This window comes from Populus trichocarpa, chromosome 15 (assembly GCF_000002775.5).
Source record: "Populus trichocarpa isolate Nisqually-1 chromosome 15, P.trichocarpa_v4.1, whole genome shotgun sequence".
Classification (NCBI taxonomy): domain Eukaryota; kingdom Viridiplantae; phylum Streptophyta; class Magnoliopsida; order Malpighiales; family Salicaceae; genus Populus; species Populus trichocarpa.
This window is the reverse complement of record NC_037299.2, coordinates 13,645,290-13,670,071: the sequence shown is the minus strand read 5'-3', so window position 1 is coordinate 13,670,071 and position 24,782 is coordinate 13,645,290. Positions and strand designations below refer to the sequence as shown.

The 24,782-nt window shown below is 37.0% G+C and overlaps 2 protein-coding genes and 1 pseudogene across 41 annotated transcripts in view; 1 reads left to right on the top strand and 2 right to left on the bottom strand.

Moving 5' to 3' along the window:
- Positions 1–24,782, top strand: part of LOC18110403 (MDIS1-interacting receptor like kinase 2) — a 132,379-nt gene that overhangs the window by 68,462 nt on the left and 39,135 nt on the right. For 3 of the 36 annotated variants that reach the window (XM_052447513.1, XM_052447511.1, XM_052447512.1), the window contains exon 3: positions 96–385. The exons of 25 other annotated variants lie outside the window; for them this stretch is intronic. In XM_052447513.1, coding sequence (XP_052303473.1) covers positions 96–385 — 290 coding nt within the window. Of the gene's footprint in view, positions 1–12; positions 693–24,782 lie in introns of those variants that run through there. 8 more of the 36 variants (XM_024585923.2, XM_052447529.1, XM_052447534.1 and 5 more) reach the window with 5 other exon arrangements.
- On the bottom strand, positions 12,981–17,520 carry LOC18110404 (chaperonin 60 subunit alpha 2, chloroplastic-like; annotated as a pseudogene).
- Positions 12,981–24,782, bottom strand: part of LOC18105953 (chaperonin 60 subunit alpha 2, chloroplastic) — a 58,478-nt gene continuing 46,676 nt past the window's right edge. For 3 of the 5 annotated variants that reach the window (XM_052447550.1, XM_052447549.1, XM_052447553.1), the window contains exon 10: positions 12,981–13,605. In XM_052447550.1, coding sequence (XP_052303510.1) covers positions 13,585–13,605 — 21 coding nt within the window. In that variant the 3' untranslated portion in view covers positions 12,981–13,584. The remainder of the gene's footprint in view (positions 13,606–24,782) is intronic. The other 2 variants (XR_008057470.1, XM_052447545.1) reach the window with 2 other exon arrangements.

Sequence of the window (24,782 nt, the reverse complement as noted above, 5' to 3'; positions counted from 1 at the left end):
AGTATACAGTAGGTTAGTTTACAAAATCACTTGAAAACAAAATAGGTGCAGTAAATTATTTTGGCAAAATATAGCATGACCAGCCTCTTTTGCAGAGTTGGCATACACAATGAAAGTGGATGAAAAATGTGATGTGTATAGCTTTGGAGTAGTAACATTGGAAGTAATGATGGGAAAGCATCCTGGCGATTTCATCTCATCTCTGATGTTATCTGCTTCCACCTCCTCATCATCACCAAGCGGTCACAATACAATCTTGAAGGATGTCTTAGACCAGCGCCTCCCACCTCCTGAAAACGAACTTGCGGACGGTGTGGCACATGTTGCAAAACTGGCGTTTGCTTGCTTGCAGACCGATCCCCATTATCGGCCAACAATGCGACAAGTTTCTAAAGAGCTTACAACTCGTTGGCCTCTATTGCCAAAGCTATTCTCCACGATGGAATTGGAAGATATACTGGTTCACAAAAATGTTATTGGCTGAATTTTTATAGTGTACTTGGGCGTCTTGTGAAAAACAACTTGTTTGACAAAATGTAATATTCAATAATCAAGTCATCGCCAATAAACTCGTGGCTCAGGTAGCAATAGCGTCCCCCTCCCTTCAAGAGGTGTTATTGTCTGTGTTAGATATTCCGTCCAAAGAATCATGTAATTTATTGCCTTCATTTGTATCAATTGCCTTCCTACTACATATTTTTTTTGGAGAGTAATAAACAAACCAAATGCCAACACAAAGACCGTACAATATTGATGAACAAAATTTCCACAATCAAACCAAACCCGTGCTGGAAAATCAAATAACGTCCTTTGTCACGTTGAAATTCCATATTTATTTTGCAAATAAGTAATACCTAACACAAATCTTTAAATCACACGTTGCAAAAACATGTCAGGTCTTCACCTACATGTTCTTGCAAAGCACCAAATCTCTTACTCATGAAGATTCAAGTCTTCAAGTATTATTTTGTAAAGAATTTACGGTGTACCCACACATAATTTTAATAAAAACAAATATTTTCCACACTTTTATCTTATTATTTTTCAGGCTAACTTGGTTTGTGTAATAAATATGCTAGAGTTTCAATGAGATTTAATCCATATAATAGGAGATAGCCATCCTCTAATCTCAAATCTCTACCCCCTCGACCTTTTCCAGGATTTGAATCTAAAAAACCTCGTATTAAAAATTCAAAACTACAAGGTCTTAACTCTTGAATGGATCGCCCCCCTATCCGTGGTGTACTTCCCAGCCCTGTGATAAGGAATGCTGCTTCTGTTCAAAAACTCTCTTGTAGAATTGTAGGCATAATTTTCTCTCAAGGTTCAGGTTAATTTTGTACCTGGAAGGCCAACAGCCTTGGCATCAAAACATTTTGTAATTTTCAACAGTTTTCAAGGGTTTACGCGATTATGCTGAATTATAAATGGGATTTCCTGAATTGAGACGACCAAACCTACAGCCAAAAAAAGTCTATGTTTATCAAACAAAAACAGAGCGTCTCTGTATCTTTCCCTCAGGGCTTCAAAAAATCTAATATATCTTGCCTTATGGTAGCCTGCTTCAGTTCCTTACCAAACTTTCATTATTGGATTAGCCATACACTTTACATATTTCTAGCAATTCACATTGTTGGGCTATTTCCAGAACTCAAACACACACAATTTACGTGGTTCGGCAACTTGCCTACTCCACGGAGCTACTGGTTTGTATTAATGAAGCTTACAAACAATACAAACAAAGGAGGAGGAGATAAAACTCTCTCAACTCAACTCTACTCTCTCAAGCTCTCTCTATTCTTCTCTGTTCTCTCTTCTCTCTGTGTTTCTCACGCTGCTCTCTGTGTTCTTCATACGCACACAAACACATCACAGGAGGGGTACATTAATATACAATTAATGGGAGTGAGGGGGAGTCCTCCACCATGTGCTAAGTGGGAGATTAGGTAATCCCACTTGCACATGGTGGGGCTTGCTTGTCTCCAATAATTAACAATCTCCCACTTGGAGACAAACAATGAAATTATCTTTTATCCTTGAAGGCCAACTGAAGTTTTGCACAACTTCAGTTTATCAAGTGTAACTCCTTTGGTTAACATGTCAGCTGGATTCTTGCTTCCACAGACCTTTTCTAGCATTAGTTGCTCGTCATCCAGCAGTTGTCGGATGAAGTGATATTTGATCTGAATATGCTTCGTCCTGGAGTGAAATGCTGGATTCTTGGCAAGGAAGATTGCACTCTGACTGTCGCTATACAAATTACCTTTTCCATTCAACTTGCCCAATTCCTTCAGGAAACTCTGCAACCATACTATCTCTTTTGCAGATTCTGAGACTGCAACATATTCAGCTTCTGTTGTTGAAAGAGCAACGATCTTTTGCAAGGTAGAACTCCAGGAAACAGCAGTACCTCCTAGAGTATAAACATATCCTGTAGTGCTCTTTCTGCTATCAACATCTCCTGCTAGATCAGCATCTACAAAACCTTCAAGTTTCAAACCACCAGCTGTGAAACTGAGACAAGTTTCCGAGGAACCTTTTAAGTACCTCATGATCCATTTGACCGCCTCCCAATGCTGCTTTCCAGGATTGCTCATATATCGGCTTACAACTCCCACTGCATGGGCAATGTCTGGTCTGGTACAGACCATAGCATACATCAAAGAGCCGATAGCTGAGGCGTATGGAATCTTATCCATGTATCCACATTCTTGCTCAGTTTTTGGTGACTGATCTTTGCTGAGCTTGAAATGATTCCCCAGTGGTGTACTTACTGGTTTAGTATTATCCATACTAAACCTGCTGAGAACCTTCTTGACATACTCTGTTTGTGAAAGCTTTAGTACGCCTTTGTCTTTATCTCTGAAGATTCTCATGCCAAGTATTTGTTTAGCAGCTCCCAGATCCTTCATTTCAAACTGTTTTGACAACTGCTGTTTCAGCTTATCAATCTCCTCAATGCTGGATCCTGCAATCAACATATCATCTACATATAATAGTAGAATGATGTAGGAGTTGTCAAAATGTTTGACATAGCAACAATGATCAGCTTGGCATCTTGTATACCCGGAACTGCACATGAAGTTGTCAAACTTCTTGTACCACTGTCTTGGAGCTTGCTTCAAACCGTATAGGCTTTTCTGTAGCTTGCAGACTTGATTCTCCTTTCCTTGCATTGCAAACCCCTCTGGCTGTTGCATGTAAATATCTTCCTCCAAGTCACCATGAAGGAATGCTGTTTTTACATCTAACTGTTCAAGATGTAAATTTTCTGCAGCTACTATCCCCAGAACAACTCTGATTGTTGTGAGCTTCACAACTGGAGAAAATATCTCAGAGTAGTCAATGCCTTTTTTTTGTTGAAACCCTTTGACAACAAGTCTTGCCTTGAACCGTTTACTTCCGTCATGCTCAGTCTTCACTCTGTAAACCCACTTGTTTTGTAAAGCCTTCTTTCCTTCAGGCAGTGTGGTTAGCTCCCAAGTCTTGTTCTTCAGCAACGAACTCATCTCATCCTTCATGGCTAACTCCCACTTGCTTGAGTTTCCATCTTGTAAGGATTCTTCATAAGTTAGCGGTTCACCACCATCTGTCAACAAAATGTAATTTAGTAAAAGTGTGAACCGTTGCGGGGGCTTTATCGTCCTCGAAGACCTGCGAACAGCTGGTTCAATTTGCTCCGCTTCTTCTTGTGTAGTAGCGGGTACAGATATGCTTGAGTCTTCTTGTAAAGGCTCTTGATTGTTGTTCTGCTCAGTAACATCGGGAAGGCCTTCTAATCTTATGAATTCAGATCTTTGTGGACTTGTATCTGAATCAGTCATATCTGTTTCTGCACTTGATCTGTCTTTGTACAAAACTTTCTCATTGAAGATCACGTTCCTGCTTCTGATAATCTTTCTGTTCTGATCATCCCAGAACCGAAATCCAAATTCTTCATCTCCATAGCCGATGAAGAAACATTTCTTGGATTTGGCATCCAACTTGTTGCGAGCATCAGAATCTATATGAACATAGGAAACACACCCAAAGACCTTTAAATGAGAGAGTTGTACCTCTTTTCCTCTCCATACTTCCTCGGGCAGTCTGAACTCCAAAGGAACTGATGGTCCACGGTTGATCAAGTAAACCGCGGTATGAACTGCGTCGGCCCAGAATGTTTGAGGTAACCCTGAATGCAACCTCATGCTTCTAGCTCGTTCATTGATGGTCCTGTTCATCCGTTCAGCAACGCCATTCTGTTGCGGTGTGCCTGGAACGGTCTTTTCCATTCTGATACCATTGACAGCACAATACTCCTTGAAACCTCCATCAATGTATTCTCCTCCATTATCAGATCTTAAGCATTTCAACTTTAGACCTGATTCAGTCTCAACCATAGCCTTCCATTTCTTGAATGTTTCAAACACATCAGATTTATTTTTCAGAAAGTAAACCCATACCTTCCTGCTGAAATCATCAATGAAAGTCACGTAATACCGAGAACCTCCAAGAGATGCTACTGGAGACGGTCCCCATAAATCTGTGTGTACCAGCTCTAGCTTTCTTGGTCTTAAGGTCCTGCCAACCTTCAAGAAACTGAGCTTCTTCTGTTTTCCAAGAACACAGCTTTCACAAATGTCTAGATCGACATTTTTTAATTCTGCCAGCTTTCCCTTCGACTGAAGTATCTTCATCCCCTTTTGACTCATATGGCCAAGTCTACAGTGCCATAGTTGTGCCTGATTTTCTGCTTCTGTAGTGGCAATGGTGTCTGCAACTCTTGTGGTCATATACAGGGTGCCGGTTTTCTTTCCACGAGCTAAAAACCATTGCACCCTTTGATACTTTCCACATACCTCCAGCAAAACGTATTTCATGACCACTATCGTCAAGTTGTCCAACAGAGATCAACTTCTTCATTAATCCAGGAACATGCCTGACATTCTGCAAGTTCCATGTAGATCCATTCATTGTCTTGATTTGTACATCTCCTACACCCACAACAGCCATTGGTTGTCCATCGGCCAGATAGACCACACCATAATCTCCAGCAACATAGTTTAGCATCATGTCATGGTTAGGTGTACAGTGAAATGAAGCACCAGAATCAAGAATCCAATCATCAATTGGACTTTGTACAGCAAGAATCAAAGCATCATGTACCTCATCTGTGGTAGCGTTTGCAGAGTCAGCTTCAGGTTTTTTCGGTTTTGTGCAATTCCTCATGAAATGACCGGGTTTGCCACAATTCCAACATTCAACCTGCTTTCTGGGTCCAAACTTGCTTTTACTTCTATATCTTGATTTTGATCTGCCTCTGGATAAAGCCTCTATCATGTCTCCTCCCTCGAGTGTTGATGTTGAGAGCTGATCCTGAGCTTGAACTTTCACCCGAGTCTTTCCTTCGCACTTCTTCAGCCAAAATCAAGTCTCGAATGTCATCATACTTCAGTTTGGATTTTCCAGCTGAATTGCTCACGGCTGTCCTCATGCCTTCCCAACTGCTTGGAAGTGAAGCTAGCAAGATGAGTGCACGAATCTCATCATCAAACTCAATCTCAACAGATGATAATTGATTTGTGATGGTATTAAAGTTGTTGAGGTGTTGTGTCACAGAAGTGTTTTCGACCATCTTCAAGTTGAACAACTTTTTCATCAGGTGCACTTTATTATTTGTTGATGGCTTCTCATACATCCCAGACAAGGCTTCCATCAATCTTGCAGTGGATCTTTCTTTCGTAACATTGTGAGCAACTCTTCTTGATAAGGATAACCGGACAATGCCCAGAACTTGTCTATCAAGAAGTAACCAATCTTCTTCTTGCATATTTTCTGGTTTACTCCCCAACAAGGGAAGATGAAGTTTCTTCCCATATAGATAATCCTCAATTTGCATTTTCCAGTATCCAAAATCTGTCCCGTCAAATTTTTCAATTCCAGCTGCTTTTATTTCATCTGCCATTTTTACTACTTCTCCGATTCGAATTTCCCAAATCTGACCTTACAGATGTGTCCGGAACAGCCGAAAACCTTGGTAATGACACTGAGATCACCCCAATCGGACTTCGGATGGCTCAGATTTTAGCAATCAAAGTTTTGGATTAACGGACGGTGCAGATGCAGCCGCGTGTCAGCCAGAGTACCGCCTGCGTCGCACCGGATCAAAACCTCAGTAGCGGTTCTGATGAAGCCACGTGTCAGCAGATTATGGCCTGAGTCGCACTGGATCAATACTTAAGAGTGGTCTTGATTTAACCACGTGTCAACTGATTGGATCCTGCGTCGTACTGGATCAAAACCCCTCAACGGTGATGATGTAGCCACGTGTCAGAATATCAGCTTCTGCGACACATCGGAACAAAACTCAGTCTGATGACGTGTCAGGTGACGTGTCAGGTGACGTGTCAGGTGACGTGGTAGGTGACATGGTCGCTGACCGTGCGGATGTGCTGACGTGGCGGGTCAGCCCGACCCGTTTTTGCAGAAGCCGGGCGAAGATGGAGCGTGGCGCGCGTACGGCGCGTTGGTGCGCGTGGGCAGTCTGGACGTAGGAGCGTGTGGGCGCGTGCTGGCATGCAGGACGTCGGTTATTCGCCGGAGTTTCAACAGTGGATTCGGCCGGTTGTCCTCTACACGATGGTATGTTCAAAAACACGTTTGGAGAACTTTGATTTTTGAGTTTGGATCAAACACCCTCTTTGTCAAGAACAAGCTCTGATACCAGTTGTTGGGCTATTTCCAGAACTCAAACACACACAATTTACGTGGTTCGGCAACTTGCCTACTCCACGGAGCTACTGGTTTGTATTAATGAAGCTTACAAACAATACAAACAAAGGAGGAGGAGATAAAACTCTCTCAACTCAACTCTACTCTCTCAAGCTCTCTCTATTCTTCTCTGTTCTCTCTTCTCTCTGTGTTTCTCACGCTGCTCTCTGTGTTCTTCATACGCACACAAACACATCACAGGAGGGGTACATTAATATACAATTAATGGGAGTGAGGGGGAGTCCTCCACCATGTGCTAAGTGGGAGATTAGGTAATCCCACTTGCACATGGTGGGGCTTGCTTGTCTCCAATAATTAACACACATGACATCATCAAATGATACAAGTCCTCGATAAGAATCTACAACACACTAGAACATCCTTGTTGACTATCCCTGCTTCTCTGACAAAATCCATTAGTATCCTTCTAGGATCAAGAAACTCCAAAACAAAGAACATCCAAAACCCTTTGCAACAACTAAAGAAAGATGTTTTCGTAAACCTTACCTTAGCCCTCAAGCAAACTCCAACAGAACCCTGTTAACATTATGTTAATTTCACCTTACTGTTACTCATGCAGAATATGGTTATATCAGTTAGGAATTTGTTTGTAACAAACCGCAATTACAGGGGTCTTTCCGTAGAAGTCAAGGAATAGTTTCTACTGCTTACTGCTATATAAAGGCAGATGTATTCATGAATTAATTAACTTGAAATCAGTATACAAATATTATGAATAAAATTCGTAGAGTGAAACTCATTTTATCATGGTATCAGAGCATGGAAATGCACTTCTGATATATCTTTCCCCTGAAATCTCCTTCTTGATAAAGCTTTCCTGTACCTGTATCGTCTCTTTCTCTGTTTGTGTATCTTTCTCAGTTTCCTTCACCATCCAATCAGCACCTGTTCTCTCTTCTATTCGTAAATCCTGCATTATCTCTGTCAAATCTTGTATCCTTATCACCTTTCTCTCTTCTAAAGAAAAAAAAAAGGAAAACAAAATAAACGTTTGCCTATACAATCATTCACCTGTTCTTCTGCACTCTAAATCTTGCAATCTGTTCTTCAATATTTTCTGCATTCTGATCTTGAAATCTATTCTTGAATATTTCCTTTTCTTGCATCCTGAGATCACTTTCTTTTCTATCATTCTTGATTTTTCATGATGAATGATAAAACAACAGAATCGACACCCATTATCCATGTACAAACTGAAAACTCTGGATTCACAACCAATGTTATTCTCACTGAAACTAATTACGATGTATGGTCTCAGATCATGGAAATGCAGATTGCAGGAAGAGAAAAGCTTGAATATATTATGGGCAAAACACAACCACCACAAGATACTGATGCTGGTTATTCAAGATGGTATGCAGAAAATCAAAAAGTTAAAGGATGGTTGCTAACGTCTATGTCACCAGACATCATGAAAAGATACATCCGACTACGCACTGCACGAGAAATTTGGAATGCCTTGTCTAAAGCCTTCTACGATGGATCTGACGAATCACAACTTTTTTCACTTAACCAGAAAGCCTTTTCCACAAAACAAATGGGACGACCACTGTCAACATATTATTGTGATCTTATGGAAATCTTCCAAGAACTGGATCATCGCGATAGAACTGAAATGAAAGACCTGGATGATGTTATTACTTACAGAAGATCTGTTGAAAGATTACGGGTATATATTTTCTTAAATGGATTGGATGCAGAATTTGAACAAATCCAAGGGGAAATTCTTAGAAAAGATCCGATACTGGATCTTGAAGAAGCTCATGCTTATGTACGCCGTGATGCTGTTCGCAGAGCTACTTTAAACAATGAAACTGGAGCTGGTCATGCTGAATCATCTGCAATGATGGCACGACGAGGTAAGCCAAGAATATACCGATCAAATGGCCCTACCATTGAAAAAATTCGGACATCAGAAACCCAGAACAGTAGCTATGAAATTGGAAAGGCAAAATCAGAATATGTTTGCACACACTGTGGTGAGACTGGACATACAAAGATGAAATGCTATGAACTAATTGGGTATCCAGAATGGTGGGATCCTGCTAAAGCACCTCGTAAACGAAACTCAAAACCAAATACTCATGCTTTAGTTGCAGTGGCAGAACATCCTTCAATCAAAACAATGACCAGTCTCACGACTAAGGAAGAATCTGTGGCAGAACATCAACTTCCTTCAACACTCACAAAGGAAGAATCTGGTAAAGTCTTTCATACCTCCACTCTTAGCAGTAAAAATGAATGGATAATTGATTCCGGAGCTACTGACCATATGACCTTTGACAAATTGTGGCTTCAATCTTTTAAACCATCAGAACAATATATTATATCCTCAGCAAATGGTACCTCATCGTCTGTTAATGGAGAAGGTTCTGTCATCCTTACTGAAAATATAAGTCTTGACTCCGTATTAGTTGTTCCAACTCTTAATTATAATTTACTTTCAGTTGCTCAAATAACTCTTGCTCTGCAATGCATTGTTATTTTTTGGCCTAACCTTTGTGTTTTCAAGGATATTCAAACTCGGAAAACAATTGGTTATGGTACTAGAAGGGGAAAGCTCTATTATCTGGATTTAACACCAGCAAGTTGTCACCAGTTAGCTCAAGCATTCTCCATGAATAAATCTACTGCAAACTCTGAATCTGCTGCAAACTCTGAAATTTGGTTATGGCATAAACGTTTAGGTCACTCATCCTTTGGATATTTGAAGAAATTAATGCCGAAACTCTTTGTGCAGCTACCTGACACAGAGTTTAAATGTGATGTGTGTGAATTGGCTAAAAGCCATCGGGTTCCATTTCAAAACAGCATGAATAAAAGCCCAGCACCGTTTATGGTTGTACATTCAGATGTATGGGGTCCAGCAAATACCTGCTCTCTTAATGGTAAACGATGGTTTATTTCCTTTATTGATGATCACACACGTATGACATGGATTTGCCTAATGAAATGCAAAAGTGAAGTAAGTTCATTATTCAAACAATTTCATAACATGGTAGCCACACAATATAGTTCTGCAATACAGGTTCTCCGTAGCGACAATGGTGGAGAATTCATTAATCAGGAGTTGAAACAATATCTGATTAATCATGGAATTGTTCACCAAACCACTTGCCCTTACACCCCTCAACAAAATGGGGTTGCGGAACGTAAGAACCGCCAGCTTCTTGAAGTTGTTCGAGCCTCTTTATTTGAAGCTCATATGTCAACTAAATATTGGGGTGAAGCTATCACAGCGGCAACATATCTTATTAACCGGATACCCTCAAGCACATTAGGATTTCAGACTCCATTGAGTGTTCTTCATAAAACAATATGTTCTCCTGCTGTGTCACATTTGCAACTAAGAGTTTTTGGATGTACAGTTTTTGTTCACCTTCACAAACCATTAAGGAATAAGCTGGAACCACGAGCACTCAAGTGCATATTTGTTGGTTATGCCCAGCATCAGAAAGGTTATCGCTGCTATCATCCACCAACTCAGAAACTCTACGTCACGCTTGATGTTGTATTCCATGAAAATATAATGTATTACTCTGCCCCTGAATCCTCAAGTCAGGAGCACAATAAGGGTAACTGGCAGACATGTTATGATGACCTATATGTTACAAGAGATAAGCATTCTAGTGATACATCTTCACATACCATGCAAGATGGAAATAGTGAAGAATATATAGAAGCAGAACCACAACAAACCACTGGCAGTGAAGAAAACCAAATAGAGGTACTGCAACAAGAAACTCAGGTACCTCAGTTGCCAGCTTCCCCACTTCAATTATGTCCTGAGTTTGAATCTGTAACTGAACCTCAAGTAAGTTCTGAAACTCAACTCAAGATTCTACCCCACAGAACCACAAGAGGAAAACCCAAAATTGCGTATGAACCACTTCTCACCTCTAAACCTCATTATCCTATGAGTAATTTTGTGTCCTACCATAGATTATCAAAGGAAAATGAAACTTTTATGAATCAAATATCTGCTATATCTATTCCTAACAGTGTGCAGGAAGCCATAACAGATTCAAGATGGAAAGAGGCCATGAATGAAGAAATGAGATCCCTTCAAAAAAATTGTACATGGGAAGTGGTTGAACTTCCTGCAGGAAAGGTACCGGTTGGATGCCGGTGGGTGTTTACCATTAAACACAAAGCGAATGGCACCTTTGAAAGGTTTAAAGCAAGGCTTGTCGCCAAAGGGTACACTCAAACTTATGGGATTGATTATATGGAAACATTTGCACCAGTGGCCAAGATAAATACTGTTCGTATCCTACTATCCCTGGCCGTGAACCTTGACTGGCCCCTATATCAACTTGACGTAAAAAACGCATTTTTACATGGGGATCTCCAAGAAGAAGTATATATGGAATTACCTCCTGGATGTATTATGGAAATCAAAGGAAGCACAAAGGTATGCAGGTTAAAGAAATCCCTATACGGGTTAAAGCAATCTCCAAGAGCATGGTTTGGGAGGTTCACTAATTTCATGAAATCCATTGGATACAAGCAAAGCAACTCAGACCATACGTTATTCCTGAAAACAAAAGGGGGAGAAGTCACAGCTCTAATCGTATACGTGGATGATATGATAGTAACCGGAAATAATCCTGGAGAGCAGAAAGCATTACAGAATCGTCTTGCCCAGGAATTTGAAATGAAATCTCTAGGTCACTTAAAATACTTTCTTGGTATTGAAGTATCAAGATCGAAAGAAGGAATTTTTTTGTCTCAACGAAAGTATGCCCTAGATTTGTTAAAAGAAACAGGTATGACAGCTTGTAGTCCTGTCAGCACTCCTATAGAAGAAAACCTGAAACTGAGTATACATCCACAACAAATCCACACTAATAAAGAACGTTATCAGAGACTAGTGGGAAGATTAATGTATCTTGCACATACCAGACCTGATTTAGCTTATGCTTTAAGTGTAATCAGTCAGTTTATGCACTCCCTTAGTGAAGAACATATGAAAGCTGTCACTCGTATCTTGCGCTACTTGAAATCATCTCCAGGTAAAGGAATTCTATTTAAAAAGGGGGACAACTTGAAGATTGATGGATATACCGATGCTGATTGGGCAGGGTCAATACAGGATCGAAGATCTACATCGGGATATTTCACATTTGTGGGTGGAAACTTGGTCACCTGGCGAAGTAAGAAACAAGAAGTAGTAGCTAGATCCTCAGCCGAAGCTGAATACAGGGGAATGGCCAAAGCGATATGTGAATTATTATGGATAAAAAATTTGATGCAGGAATTACAGGTTGAGCAGACAAGTCCTATGAGATTGTATTGTGATAGCAAGGCAGCATGCGACATTGCTCATAACCCTGTCCAACATGATAGAACTAAGCATGTTGAAGTTGATAGACATTTTATCAAGGAAAAATTGGAAGCAAAAATTATCGAAGCTCCTCATATTCGATCGCAAGATCAGCTTGCAGATGTGCTGATGAAGGCAGTATCCAGCCAAGTTTTTCATACCAGTCTTGACAAATTGGGCATGAATGATATCTATGCACCAATTTGAGAGGGGGTGTTAACATTATGTTAATTTCACCTTACTGTTACTCATGCAGAATATGGTTATATCAGTTAGGAATTTGTTTGTAACAAACCGCAATTACAGGGGTCTTTCCGTAGAAGTCAAGGAATAGTTTCTACTGCTTACTGCTATATAAAGGCAGATGTATTCATGAATTAATCAACTTGAAATCAGTATACAAATATTATGAATAAAATTCGTAGAGTGAAACTCATTTTATCAAACCCTAATTGAATATAACAGCTGAAAACATCCCAGTGAAGTGCTTGGGATTCAGAAACTGAAGTCTAGTAATGGACTACTTGAAGCAAAGCAGAAGTTATGAGACACTTATGATGCGTCTTTTGTGGACAAAAAGGCTGTTTCCGTAGAAAGAAATTTTCAAGACGAATAGGAACACTGGCAGTTGATTTGAAACATAGGAATTGGAAGTATCAAAATTCAGAATGTCTGAAAAGCAATGATACTTGATATGAATCCAGGTGGTGTGGTTAAGGTCAGGGTGATTTGGATGACGAGAGAGGAGATATTGGAGAATGTGATGAGAGCAATAAATGGCGTTGTGGAGAATCTTCCCAGGAAGTGGACTGGGAAATCTGTTCCCTCTACTCTTGTCATCAAACAGCAGAACATGTTTTATAACACCAAGGCAATCATCAAATAGCAAACAAAATCAATTAAATTTGATGGCAATAGACCAGAACCTCGTTCAAAAAAATTTACAGATGAATCATATAGTAGTCAAGGAAAAATACAATTCATAAAATAAAGGTGATTTTCTGCTTAAATTGTGTCAGTGACTAACTTCAGTTGAAGATTTTAAAGAGGGCGTCTGGGTATGGGGATTACTCTTCCTATATGGCTAGTTGCCGAGTTACTGGAATGGTAGTGAGTTTCTTGACAGGAAACCAGCCAGAAAATCAAATATAACAGAGACCAAACACAAAAATTTAGGGGAATAGTCGTCCATGTATCAGCAGGGAGAACCAAGCATTTCCAGACAAATGCAAAGTCTTTCATTATGGCATTTGATGCTTTTGTGGTCTCAAGCATGATCCATCTGGTGATCCCAGAACTTGTAAAGGCTTGTTGAAGAGACTTGCTTCACCTTCAAGTTTCATTCTGACCAGCCAACTCAAAACTGTTGATGTGAGCCATCAGAGCAATAAAATTTCTTCAGCTTCTTTCTACAATTTTAACAGCTCTTTTCCATTTTTCTCAAGGTGTAATTCCAGGAACATAAGGGACAGCGGGCTTGGGCTTCTTTATTTTTTCAACCAGCACAGCTTGAGTTGTTAGAATTATCCCAGCAATTGAGACAGCACTTTGAAGTGCACACCTAGAAACTCTACAAGGATCTACCACCCCTGCATTGAGAAGATCTTCATATCTACCAGTCATTGCATTGTAACCAGTTCTCCAGTCACAAGATCGAATATTCTCCACCACAACTGCTCCATCAACCCCTGCATTAGTTGCAATTGTTTTTGCAGGTGCAAGAAGTGCCTGTAATGCATCATTGGTATGTGTTACTACATGGGAGAAGAAATTTCCCTTTATAGTCATTTGGAAACCACTACTTGTAGGGTTTCTCCATGCTACGCCCTGCATTTATAACCATTTCACAAGGATGTCCAACTTTATCATTAATTATGAAAGGAACCTTGGTCCGTTTTACAAGTCTTGTGCAATAATCTGCTTTAGCACCAGCCCTATAGCACTTGTGCATAGTAACTCATTCACAAACGCTGCTTATTTCTATTTGAGACGCAAAATTCACCAATCCAAATAAAGAAATAAGCATAAAAGGCACATCTCACAAAAGAAAAGAAAATCACCTTAGATCAAATCCTAGTAAGGCGAAATTGTGAAGAAAATAACTTTTGAAAAAAGAAAGGAACCGAGAACCGACCTTTGCAACAATATCAGCACCAATCTTCTCATTTTCATCTTTCATGGAATTTTTTATTGAGGAGATCTGCTCCGAGAGATGTACATATGTTGCACCACCACCAGGTACTATCCCTTCATCCATGGCAGCAAATGTAGCATTCTTTGCATCTTCAATTCTGAGTTTCCTATCTTCAAGTTCTGTCTCCGTGTGTGCTCCTACCTAAATTTGCATGCTAAACAAGTTAAATCTAAAGATAACTTTAAAATAAAACACCACCAAACAAAATATTAGAGTCCTGTCGTTTGTCTTTGTATTTCTTAAGGAAAACAGGGCAGAAAATTCATCCCTGCTACTGAGCTAATGCCACTCAAGGAGCCTATGTCATCAGTAGTAATTCTTCACACTTATAGCCAGATTTGTCAAGATGCCCATCTATTTTTCCGAAATATATTGTATACAAGTTTAGCAATTCTTTCTGAGAGCTTGATCACAAACCTTGATTACAGCCACACCACCAGATAATTTAGCAATTCTCTCTGAGAGCTTTCTTGAAAGGGCAGCATTATCTGTTTCAGCGAGGTCCTTTTTTATCTGAAGGATTCTTGCCTGAATTTCAGCTTTGGTAGCTGAGTCAGCAACTATGGTTGTTGAATTACTTGTTATGGTAACTTTTCGTGCAATGCCAAGTTGATCCGAGGTTACACTTCCAAGTGTCAGCCCAAAATCACCAGAGAGAAAATCAGCACCTGATGGTTTTGGTATGGCATGAATTACACAGCATATCAGATGCAATGACCTTCCTATGATAGTCATATGAGAACAGAATACAATCTTGTGCAAGCATCCAAGTAAAGAATTTATTATTTGTAGTGCATAAAAAGTAGTTATAATTTTTTTAATTGAGGCCTCGGTAATCCTCAAAGGATTTTACAATCTTAACAAAGCATCCAAGTAAAACATTTATTGTTTCTAGTGCATGAAAGAGATTAATAGTTCTTATAATTGAGGAGAGTAACGATTCTTATAATTGAGACCTAGGTAATTATCAAAGGATATCTTAATTAACATAATATACTCAAAAGTTTATGCACCTGCAAGGGTCATACACAAACATATAAGAACAGCCAGTGCACACATAGGAAGGCTCGCATATCTAACACGAACCCAACTCACGAGGAAGATAAATAATTCATTAACTGAAATGTCAATATATTTCAATATAGCACAACTTAGAATAACCAATTTAATTTGGAAAGAAAGATGCAAGTTCACCTGTCATAAGAGCAATGTCTTGCAACAATGCTTTCTTTCGATCTCCAAATCCAGGGCATTTGACAGCAGCAACATTGAGCAAACCTTTCATTTTGTTCACCACTAGTGTTTCCAAAACCGGCTTTGAGATATCCTCAGCAATGATTAACAGTGGGACACTGAGTTGGGTAGTCTTCTCCAACACAGGAACTATTTCTTGGACATTTGCAATCTTCTGATCCGTTACTAGGACTTTGGCCTTGTCAAACTCCACCAAAGATTTTTCCTGGTTTGTGATGAATTGGGGCGACATATAACCCTTGTCAAACTGCAGAGAAAGAACACCAAACTTCACTGGAAATGAAAATATACATACTTCATAAACAGAGAAAAAGTTGAAAAATTTATCCACACATAGGAGGCAGAGTGTTTACACAAGTATTGCTACCCTGTCACTGAAAAAACAAAATAGTTAACCTGGAAAGTACAAAGAGCAGAAGCTCAACCAACCTAAATATTTACAGATAATGAATGGTTTAACCATTCAGACTATGACTAATGATATAACATAAAATCATAAACTTCTAACATAAACTTTGATGTAATGCCAATTTTCCAGTGATTTATCTGACACGATTTTTCAAACCATATTGAGAACTAGAATCAGCTTAGTCACCTTCATTCCTTCTTCTATTATCACAAATGTATCAGAGGTTGAAGATGATTCAAGAGAGATTACTCCATCAGAGCCAATCTTCTCTATAGTTTCAGCAATTAGGTTCCCGACAAATTCATCATTTCCAGCAGAAATTGAAGCGACCACTGCAAGGAGAAGAAACTCTAGATTGTAGTTTCCAAGTCAAAATGATGGTTTTGAACAAAGTTTAAATAAAGATGACATAGAGACCTTTTATATCATCCTTCCCTTTTACTGGAAAACTATTCTTCTTCAACACTTTGACCAACTCTTTGACAGCCATATCCATTCCTTTCTATACAAAAACAGGGTTAGCCCCAAAACTGACTGCCACCATCCCTGTTTTGATCATTTCACGAGCCAAAATAATAGCAGTAGTAGTGCCATCTCCAGCCATATCATTCATTTTACTAGCAACCTGCAATAAGTCACTTCAATATCACATTTATCATCGATCAACATCAAATAACACATCAACAAAATATTAAGGAGAGGATAATGTAGCAACCATGAATGACCTCTTGGATTAAAATTGCTCCAATATTCTCCATTGAATCCGGAAGCTCTATAGCACGAGCTATTGTAACACCATCATTTACTACTTTTAGCGTCTTTGAATCCGAAAGAACAACATTACGCCCTGCATAGTTTCACATCTTACTGACTTAACACCGTCACCATCAATAAAGACCGACAATTTAATATACAATAAAACAAAAATGATCTTTTTCTCTCAGAATTAGACCCTCTTATGGTTGCACAAGGAATTATTTAAGTAGTGGTTTTATTATTTGAACAACAACAATTACAAAGGTGCCGTCTTGTAAAACTTAAGCTTGAAGGACCAAAATTTAAAAAACAAAGAAAAATATCCATACAAAACATGGAAAAGAAGCAAGAACTCAGTTTACCGTTAGGTCCTAAAGTGAGAGAAACAGCATCAGCAAGCTTATCAATTCCTGCCTGCAAGGCTTCTCTACAATCTTTACCAAAAGATATCTTCTTTGGACCTGCTCTTGCCACTAATTTATTCACTACTTGATGGTTTCTCCATATCCCACTTGCCCTTTTGTTCCCACCAAGACTCTGCAACAATATTCCATGTTTACGCATCAAAATCAAAACACTCAGACACCGACATGTCCACGAACACAGACACAAATACAGACATAGAGATAGATGGTGAGAGCGAGATACTTACAGAGAATAGGGGTTGTTGAGGGAAGGCAAGAGGTTTGGAGATAGAGAAGGAGAAGGACATTTTTCTGCTCGTTTGTTGATTGGCCACGGTGTTGGCTTTGAGAATCTAGAGGGGCTTTAGAGCGCATCGGGACGACCGGCTCTGTTCGGACATGTGGATTTAGGAGACATGTCACGGTGTCTCCTAAATATTATATTTATTCCAAATTATATTTTCAAATAATAATATATCCAAAAAACTTGAGCTCGAGCTTCTTTTCATATATAATTAATGTTTTTAGTTGAATTCTTTTTTCTTATTCTTTCCTGTTATAATAGTTTCCAACTTGTTATGAAATCCAAGATAAACTAATTTCTGGATTTAATTTTAATAAATCCATCCATAGATGTATTCACAAAAAAAAAAAATCTATTTTAGATTTAATTTAAAACAAATCACGAATTCATTAAAAAAATATAACTTTCATAACTCCCAACAAAAGTTCTTTAAAATTTAAATTTTCAAGCTAAAATGATAACCCCTATCAAATAAATTTCAATTAAAAGCTATTTACATTAAATTTGAAATTTCATGAATTTTTAGTATTCATATAAGGAAATTTTAGGCTGAGGAGCTGAGCCATTTTCAAAACTAGACCTCTAAAACGGAACCCTTTGCTTCTTTCATACATTGCCATAGCATGCTCCTCCGCCCATAACCTAGCAAGTCTAGATTTTATAAGAAAATAAAAAACAATTAAATTAATGTGACTACGTAAAAATGTGTTTAATTGAAAGTAGTTTATCATTAATAATATATTAAGAAATTAGTTTCATTCTATTAATAATTAAATCTAAAAACAGATGGATTTTTTATATAAAAAATAGCATTATTAACTATGTTTATTTTGTACCCAAACGTTAACCAGACAGAGTAGTTCATGTGTTCCTGTTCACTAATAGTTTGTTTTTTTTTTCCGTCTTGAGTATGTACAGAACGTGTTCAAAACCAGCAAAACCCAACAAATATAATTACATAAGAGATAGATTAATGCAAGAATGTACAAATTCCATGCACGAAACAGAAGAATCGGACGACAAATACAATCATCACAGGTCTTCGTCCTCCACGGTTGGCCTCTCAGCTCAATGTTAACCTTGTCTAAAGCACCATTCTTGTCTTTGTAGTTTCTTTTTGATTTTCTGTCCATTTCCCACACGTGTTGCTCTTCTCTTTATATATATTAACAAAACAATTTCTATGTGTTAGCCCTAAACCACCATACATATAATGTCGACATACTCCAATTCTTTTTCCAAAAGAATTATAGCGGTTGGAGAAAAGACATATCATGTAGATCAACACAAATAAATAGATTCAGATGAGATTATCTTGTTTACTTGTTGAATTTTATTAATTAATTTGGATTCAAACTTAAAAAAATTATAAATATTGTGAGATAACATTTCAATCAATCAAATATAATTGAAAACACGATAGAATTTGTACAGTTTAGATGTAAGCAAGTCTTGTTTTTGTGTCGGGAATATAGTAATTTTTGTTTTTTTAGTTTATTTTAAAAATATATTTCATTTGAAAAAATATTAAATTTATGTTTTTTTTAGTGTTTTTTGATAATTTTAATATGCTAGTGTACAAAATAAAAAAATCAGGAAAAAATATTATTGTAATGTATTTTTAAATAATTTTTTAAAAAAATATCATCATAATATCAAACACAAACTTAGATGATTACTCTTAAAATTGATTATGTAACTCAAATCCTATGAAAAAGAAATTTCTCTTAAATGCATTAAATTAGTATCACTGAGTATGATAAGATTTTATGCACTTGTGATTTTTCAAGTGCTTATCGCTATAATGTCAAGAAATTTCACCATCACACAAGGATTTCTCATTTGTATTTAAAAGACATATATGATTGGGACAGTTGAAAGAAGGTAATCCAACAGAATGATAATCTCTGTTGGTCCTCTTAGCTCTGACTTGAAAGAAACCATGGTGAAGTCAGAGGTATTGCATTCAGAGTAATGCTATGTTTAAGGAAAAACTTTTAACAAATGTATAAAGAATGGAAACAATGGCAGTAGTGGTAATTTAGTAAACTTTATGGCTGCTTATTTTATGTTTCTATTCGTTACATATTCATTTTACAAATCATTACTCTTGCATTTATGCTTGGCTTGTAAGTATGTTTCCTTCTTATCATGGGTTCTGTGAATTCCTTGAACAATTTTTTCTGTTGATGCCATTTTTTTCTACCATTGTTTTCCAGAATTGGCTTCTTCATAAGAGCACCAATAACAATATCATGGTATGTCTTTTCTAAGCAGGAGTTTCGCAAGGATTGGTTGTCAATATTGATGATTGTCACATAGGCTATGTCATCTATAAACATAAGACACTTGGAGAAAGCTACTGTCTCTACTGGAAAGGAAGGCTTACTGTCAGAAGGAAATGCTGCATACAATTGGTCCAGGAATTCCCCGACTCTTGCTCGCCTTACAACTAGTGGTACTGGTAGGTTGCTGAAAAGTTAGCCCATTACTGGACTGACTTCACGAAGCCGATCCACATAGTCTAACCCCTCTAGTTTGAGATTGACACTATGATTTGAGTGATACAATTATCTAACACCATATAAACTATAATTATCAACATTATATCTGTATAAAAGTTAAAAACTGACTGAATTATTTGTTGGTGAATTGATCTCACTCAGAATCAAACCACTGCCCAGAAAGTCAAGATGAAAAGCTTATTTATTTTATTGAAATTACTTGGAAAAAATTTAATGTAATATGGAAAAGTACTGATGTGCCGTTGAGCAATGTTTCAAAAAACTTAAATTAAACAACAATTAGTCTTACTAGAAATTCATACCACAACGTTTTGCCTGGCAGAGTACTCCATGACTCACAGAGGCACCAGTTTGCGAGAGTGAAGTTTGTTGTGGTAGCATAGAAAATCCACTTTGATTGTGCTTGTGTTTGGTGTGCCTTTATGAAGTGGCCGTGTACCGAGAAGCTTAAACTTTGAGCTAAATGGCAAATGCTCTACCATGGTATGGGAGTTAGGCACATTATACCACTTAATGTTGTCTGGTTTTCCTTTGAGACTTTGAACCATGTGCTAGACCAATAGTTAATGTTAGATGACTGTTTCATGATCTGAGTAAAAAATGAAGCCTATGGGCATAGGTTCCCTCTTTTCACAGGAAACAATGGGAAAATAGTATGGACAATCATGATTCTGAGGTTGCTATGAAGCCTATGGGCATAGGTTCCCTCTTTTCTCCATACAGCATCTCAATTTCATTGTCTGCTGTACTGTATTCAGGAGGTTACCTTGTTCACATGGAAAATCCAAATCATTTTGTTCAAATTGAATGGTGTTGAAATCTACAGACAGGAATCTCTTTCAATTGCAGATGCGTTGATGAATTAGAGTCGCAATTATCAAAGCATGGAACTCTAAAAAAGCTGTATTTTTACCATCAGCACCTTACAGTAGTGAGTTCCTGGCTTATTTAGTTTATAATTTCAAGTCATGAAGGCTGGGCTCTTCAAAATACTCAATTGGGTATTGTTGGACTTTCTAGGCAGCATTCTCTGTTGCTTTTCGTTTCCACAATTATTTTGCTTGGGGTTACTCTTTTCCTTAACGGGCTCCTTGTTATAACTAACCATGCATCTTTTTCCATGGTAGGTCTTTCGGAACACCATGTTTGGACCAGAAGGACGTCCTCAGCATTGCTGTGCATGGCTTGGTGTTGCTAGTAGCTTTCCAGAGTGTGCTTCTCCAATTGTTCCAGAAGAGGTGATCCATCAACTTGCTATTTCAGTTGGGGAGAGGGGCTATAATTGATGATTTTTTGCTAAGAGAAATTGAAATGGGAAGACTTGGATTTTATTTTATTTAATCTGCTGCACATTGCGTTGATCCATACTCGTTAAGGGCATGGTTGAACAGTTTGCACATTGCGTTGATCCACCCCAACTGTGCTTTCCATCTTGCATATCATGTAATGGAAATGTCATGAAATTTACTTTGTACTTTTCTGTAAATAGGTAACGAAAATTGGGCGAGATGCAGTCCTATATGTTGAGTCTCTTATTAAATCTATCATTGGAGGATTGGAGGGATTAATCAATATTCTTGATTCTGAAGGAGGATTTGGTGCCTTAGAGGCTCAGGTTTTTACTTTGAACTGTGATATACTGTAGCAGATAAGGAAATGTTTGAGTAGCAATATTAGAAAGCTAATGTTTTGGAAATTTCAGCTTCTTCCAGAGCAGGCTGCTTTTTATTTGAATGACACATCCAGAGTTTCAATTCCTACATCAAAATCTACCAAGGGAGGGGGAGCAGTTGGCTTTCCTTTGCCTGGCCATGAGAGCTACCCTGAAAATAATAGTGCTATAAAAATGTGTGGAATTTAACTTGTGCTGCTTTTCATGGATAATCTGCAATGATACAACATGTCTTGATTCTTGAGTTTGTGTTGATGGTAGGTTGGAAGCTGCGATGCAAAGGTTGACCAACTTGTTTTCAGTTCTGAAAGATAAGGAGCCTATATGTGTTCTTAACCATGTCTTTTTTTACTCGAGGTTTTTTAAATTTATCATGGTATAGAGATTTTCTCACTTAACCCTAGTTTTGTCTTCTTCTTTTTGTCTTCCGTATCTCCTGTCCTGATCAAGTCCATCTTAGTCCTAGCACAATTCCTTATTATTGGTTATTCTAGATCAAATAGTCTCGATATGTGTCTTATCTCTTAATACTTATGACAGAATGACATGTGAACGAATAATTATGAATACTATTTAAAAGACTTGGAATTTTATATTTTGATCTCATGTGAAGCTTGTGACTTGTCTTGTTAAGACATTGAAGAAAAATTCCCTTTTAATTTCCTTCTCTGGTGAAGATTATGTGAGGAGCACCCAAATACTTAACTTTTTCGTTAATTATATATTAAATTGAATGGTACAATTGAAAAATAAAAATTCTTTAATTATATAATTTATACAAAATGTATTTTAAATGCATAATCGAGAGTATTCTAGAATGATAAATTTGAGGTTTGTCTTTGAAATTAAGTGTGCAGGAAACTACGAGGAAAAACAAATAAACTTACTGAAAAATATTATAAAAAGCTAATAACGATAGCTAAATAGTAAATCACGAAGTTGAAAGACAAATGCATATATGAATATATATAATTTTGCATTTTAGATTTTTCTATTTAGTTATATGGAGATAAAATTATTTATAAATAAATCTACAATATAATTTCTTATTTTTTATTAATATATTTTGACATTATTTATTCAATAAAACAAAAAAAAAGAATAAATGTATAAAAAAATTCAATGATTTAAATTAAGGATAAAAAGGTATCATAATATATTTTATTTCTAAAAAAATACAGCTTTTTTAGCTATGTTGAATTTATCTTCATCACGTCTTGTGACACGACTCTGGAGGTAGATGTCAAGTAAATCTATTAAGATATATTGGTGACGAATATTATTTAACATAATGGCTTCATAATTCAATGGCTTCCATTGTCAAAGCCATTTTCCATGGCAGGATTGAAAGATGTGATGATTCACTCCCTTCAGTAATATTTGAAGACTGTTTAGCAGATATACTAACAGAAAAACCTCAAGTAAAATCTTCAACAAGTCCTTGACAAGTTGAGTGTTGAAAATACCTACACACCAATTTATCAGTAACAGATCTCCTATACAAGATGGAGATGAATATACACCCAAAGGAAAATCGATGAAAAGTATTGCATCTTTACTCACTGATCCTTATGCAAAGCTGAATATATATGAAACATATTAATTTTGCAGAATAATTATCATATGATGTTCAGCAGAATGTCATTGGCCAATACATTGACGTCTCTCCTATTTCATTTTCTTTTTTTTATTTCCTTTTTATTTTGAGCATAATTGTCAGAGATTCTAAGAAAATTGCCCTAATGTAAAAGAAGAAGAAGAAGAAGAAGAAGAAGAAGAAGAATGAAGATTGTTGGATTGTTCTGCTTTGCTTTGCCTTCTCTTTTGCCAACAGAACCTTAGTCTGAAATTAATAAAATTGCTCTAAAGTAAAAAAAGAAGAAGAAGAAGAAAGAAAGAAGAAGAAAATAAAAAGAAGAAGAAAAGGTCGCCAGAGCAGTCTATTTTCTGCCTGATTGTTTCACCCATGACTGTAGAATAGCAGCCAGACTAATAGTCACAAATCACTCGCTGAGCTGTAACTGTAAGTTTGTTGGATTGTTCTGCTTTGCTTTGCCTTTTCTTTTGCCAACAGAACCTTATCTTGACTTCATCTGCCTATTATCATTTATGACGTCCTTGATTTGCTTTTTTTCTTTAAGAGCTGTTTCTTTGCCTTTCATGATTTTAACAACCATTAATTTTGTTAGCAAAAAAATTAATGGTTGTTAAAATCATGATGTGACTCTCGTAAAATTATACAATTAATATATATCTAATATGTAAAATTAAACTATAATTTAAACATTAGTAAAATTGATTAAATTCATTTAAAATATATGAAACTCATTTAAACTCGATCAAATTTATAAACTCGAACCGATTTTACGAGTTTGAAAGACGTATAAAATTATGTTATCTGGTAATTTGTATCTTAGTATTTTCATTGTTCCAAATTTATATCTTACAAAATTTATACAATCTGATAATCAAGGGTTTGATTTTGACTGTCATAACCCAATTTTGAGTTATTCCCCAAAAAATTAATTATTTATTTATTTATTTTATTTATCTATTTATTTATTTCAAAATAAAAATAAAAAAATAAAATAAAAGCTGGCAACGTGGAGAAAGTAGGCCGGGAAATCAAGCTGCAATTTTTGGAGGAAATTCAAGGCCTAATTGTACCTCATTATGCCCAAAAGTGAAGAAAAAAATGCAAATTCAAGGTCAAATTAAATGGTTATTGGACGAATTTGCATAAAAATTAAGTCCAATGACATAATTAAATTTTTAATAGGCCAATTTGATTTAATCATGGGCCAAATTAAATTTTAATTATGTTTAAGAATTAATTTAGGTCCAATTGAAGGATTTAATTAAGTGCAAGGACTTAATTATACTTTAAGTAGGTCAAATTAATTTGAGGGCTTAATTGGTGAAATATTAAGTTTAGGAGCCTAATTTGGACTTAATTGAGAAGATTGGAATTTTAAGAGACCAAATTTAATTTTTACCAAGTTATTTGATTGAAATTAGGGGCCAAATTGCAAGAAAATTAAAGTTTTAGGGTCAATTAGGGGTTAAATTGAAGAAATTCGCAGCCAGGGACCAATTTGCAAAAGGTGCCGGATTATAGGGGCCTAATTGACAAAAACCGGGGACCAAATTGAAGAAATTGAAAGTTT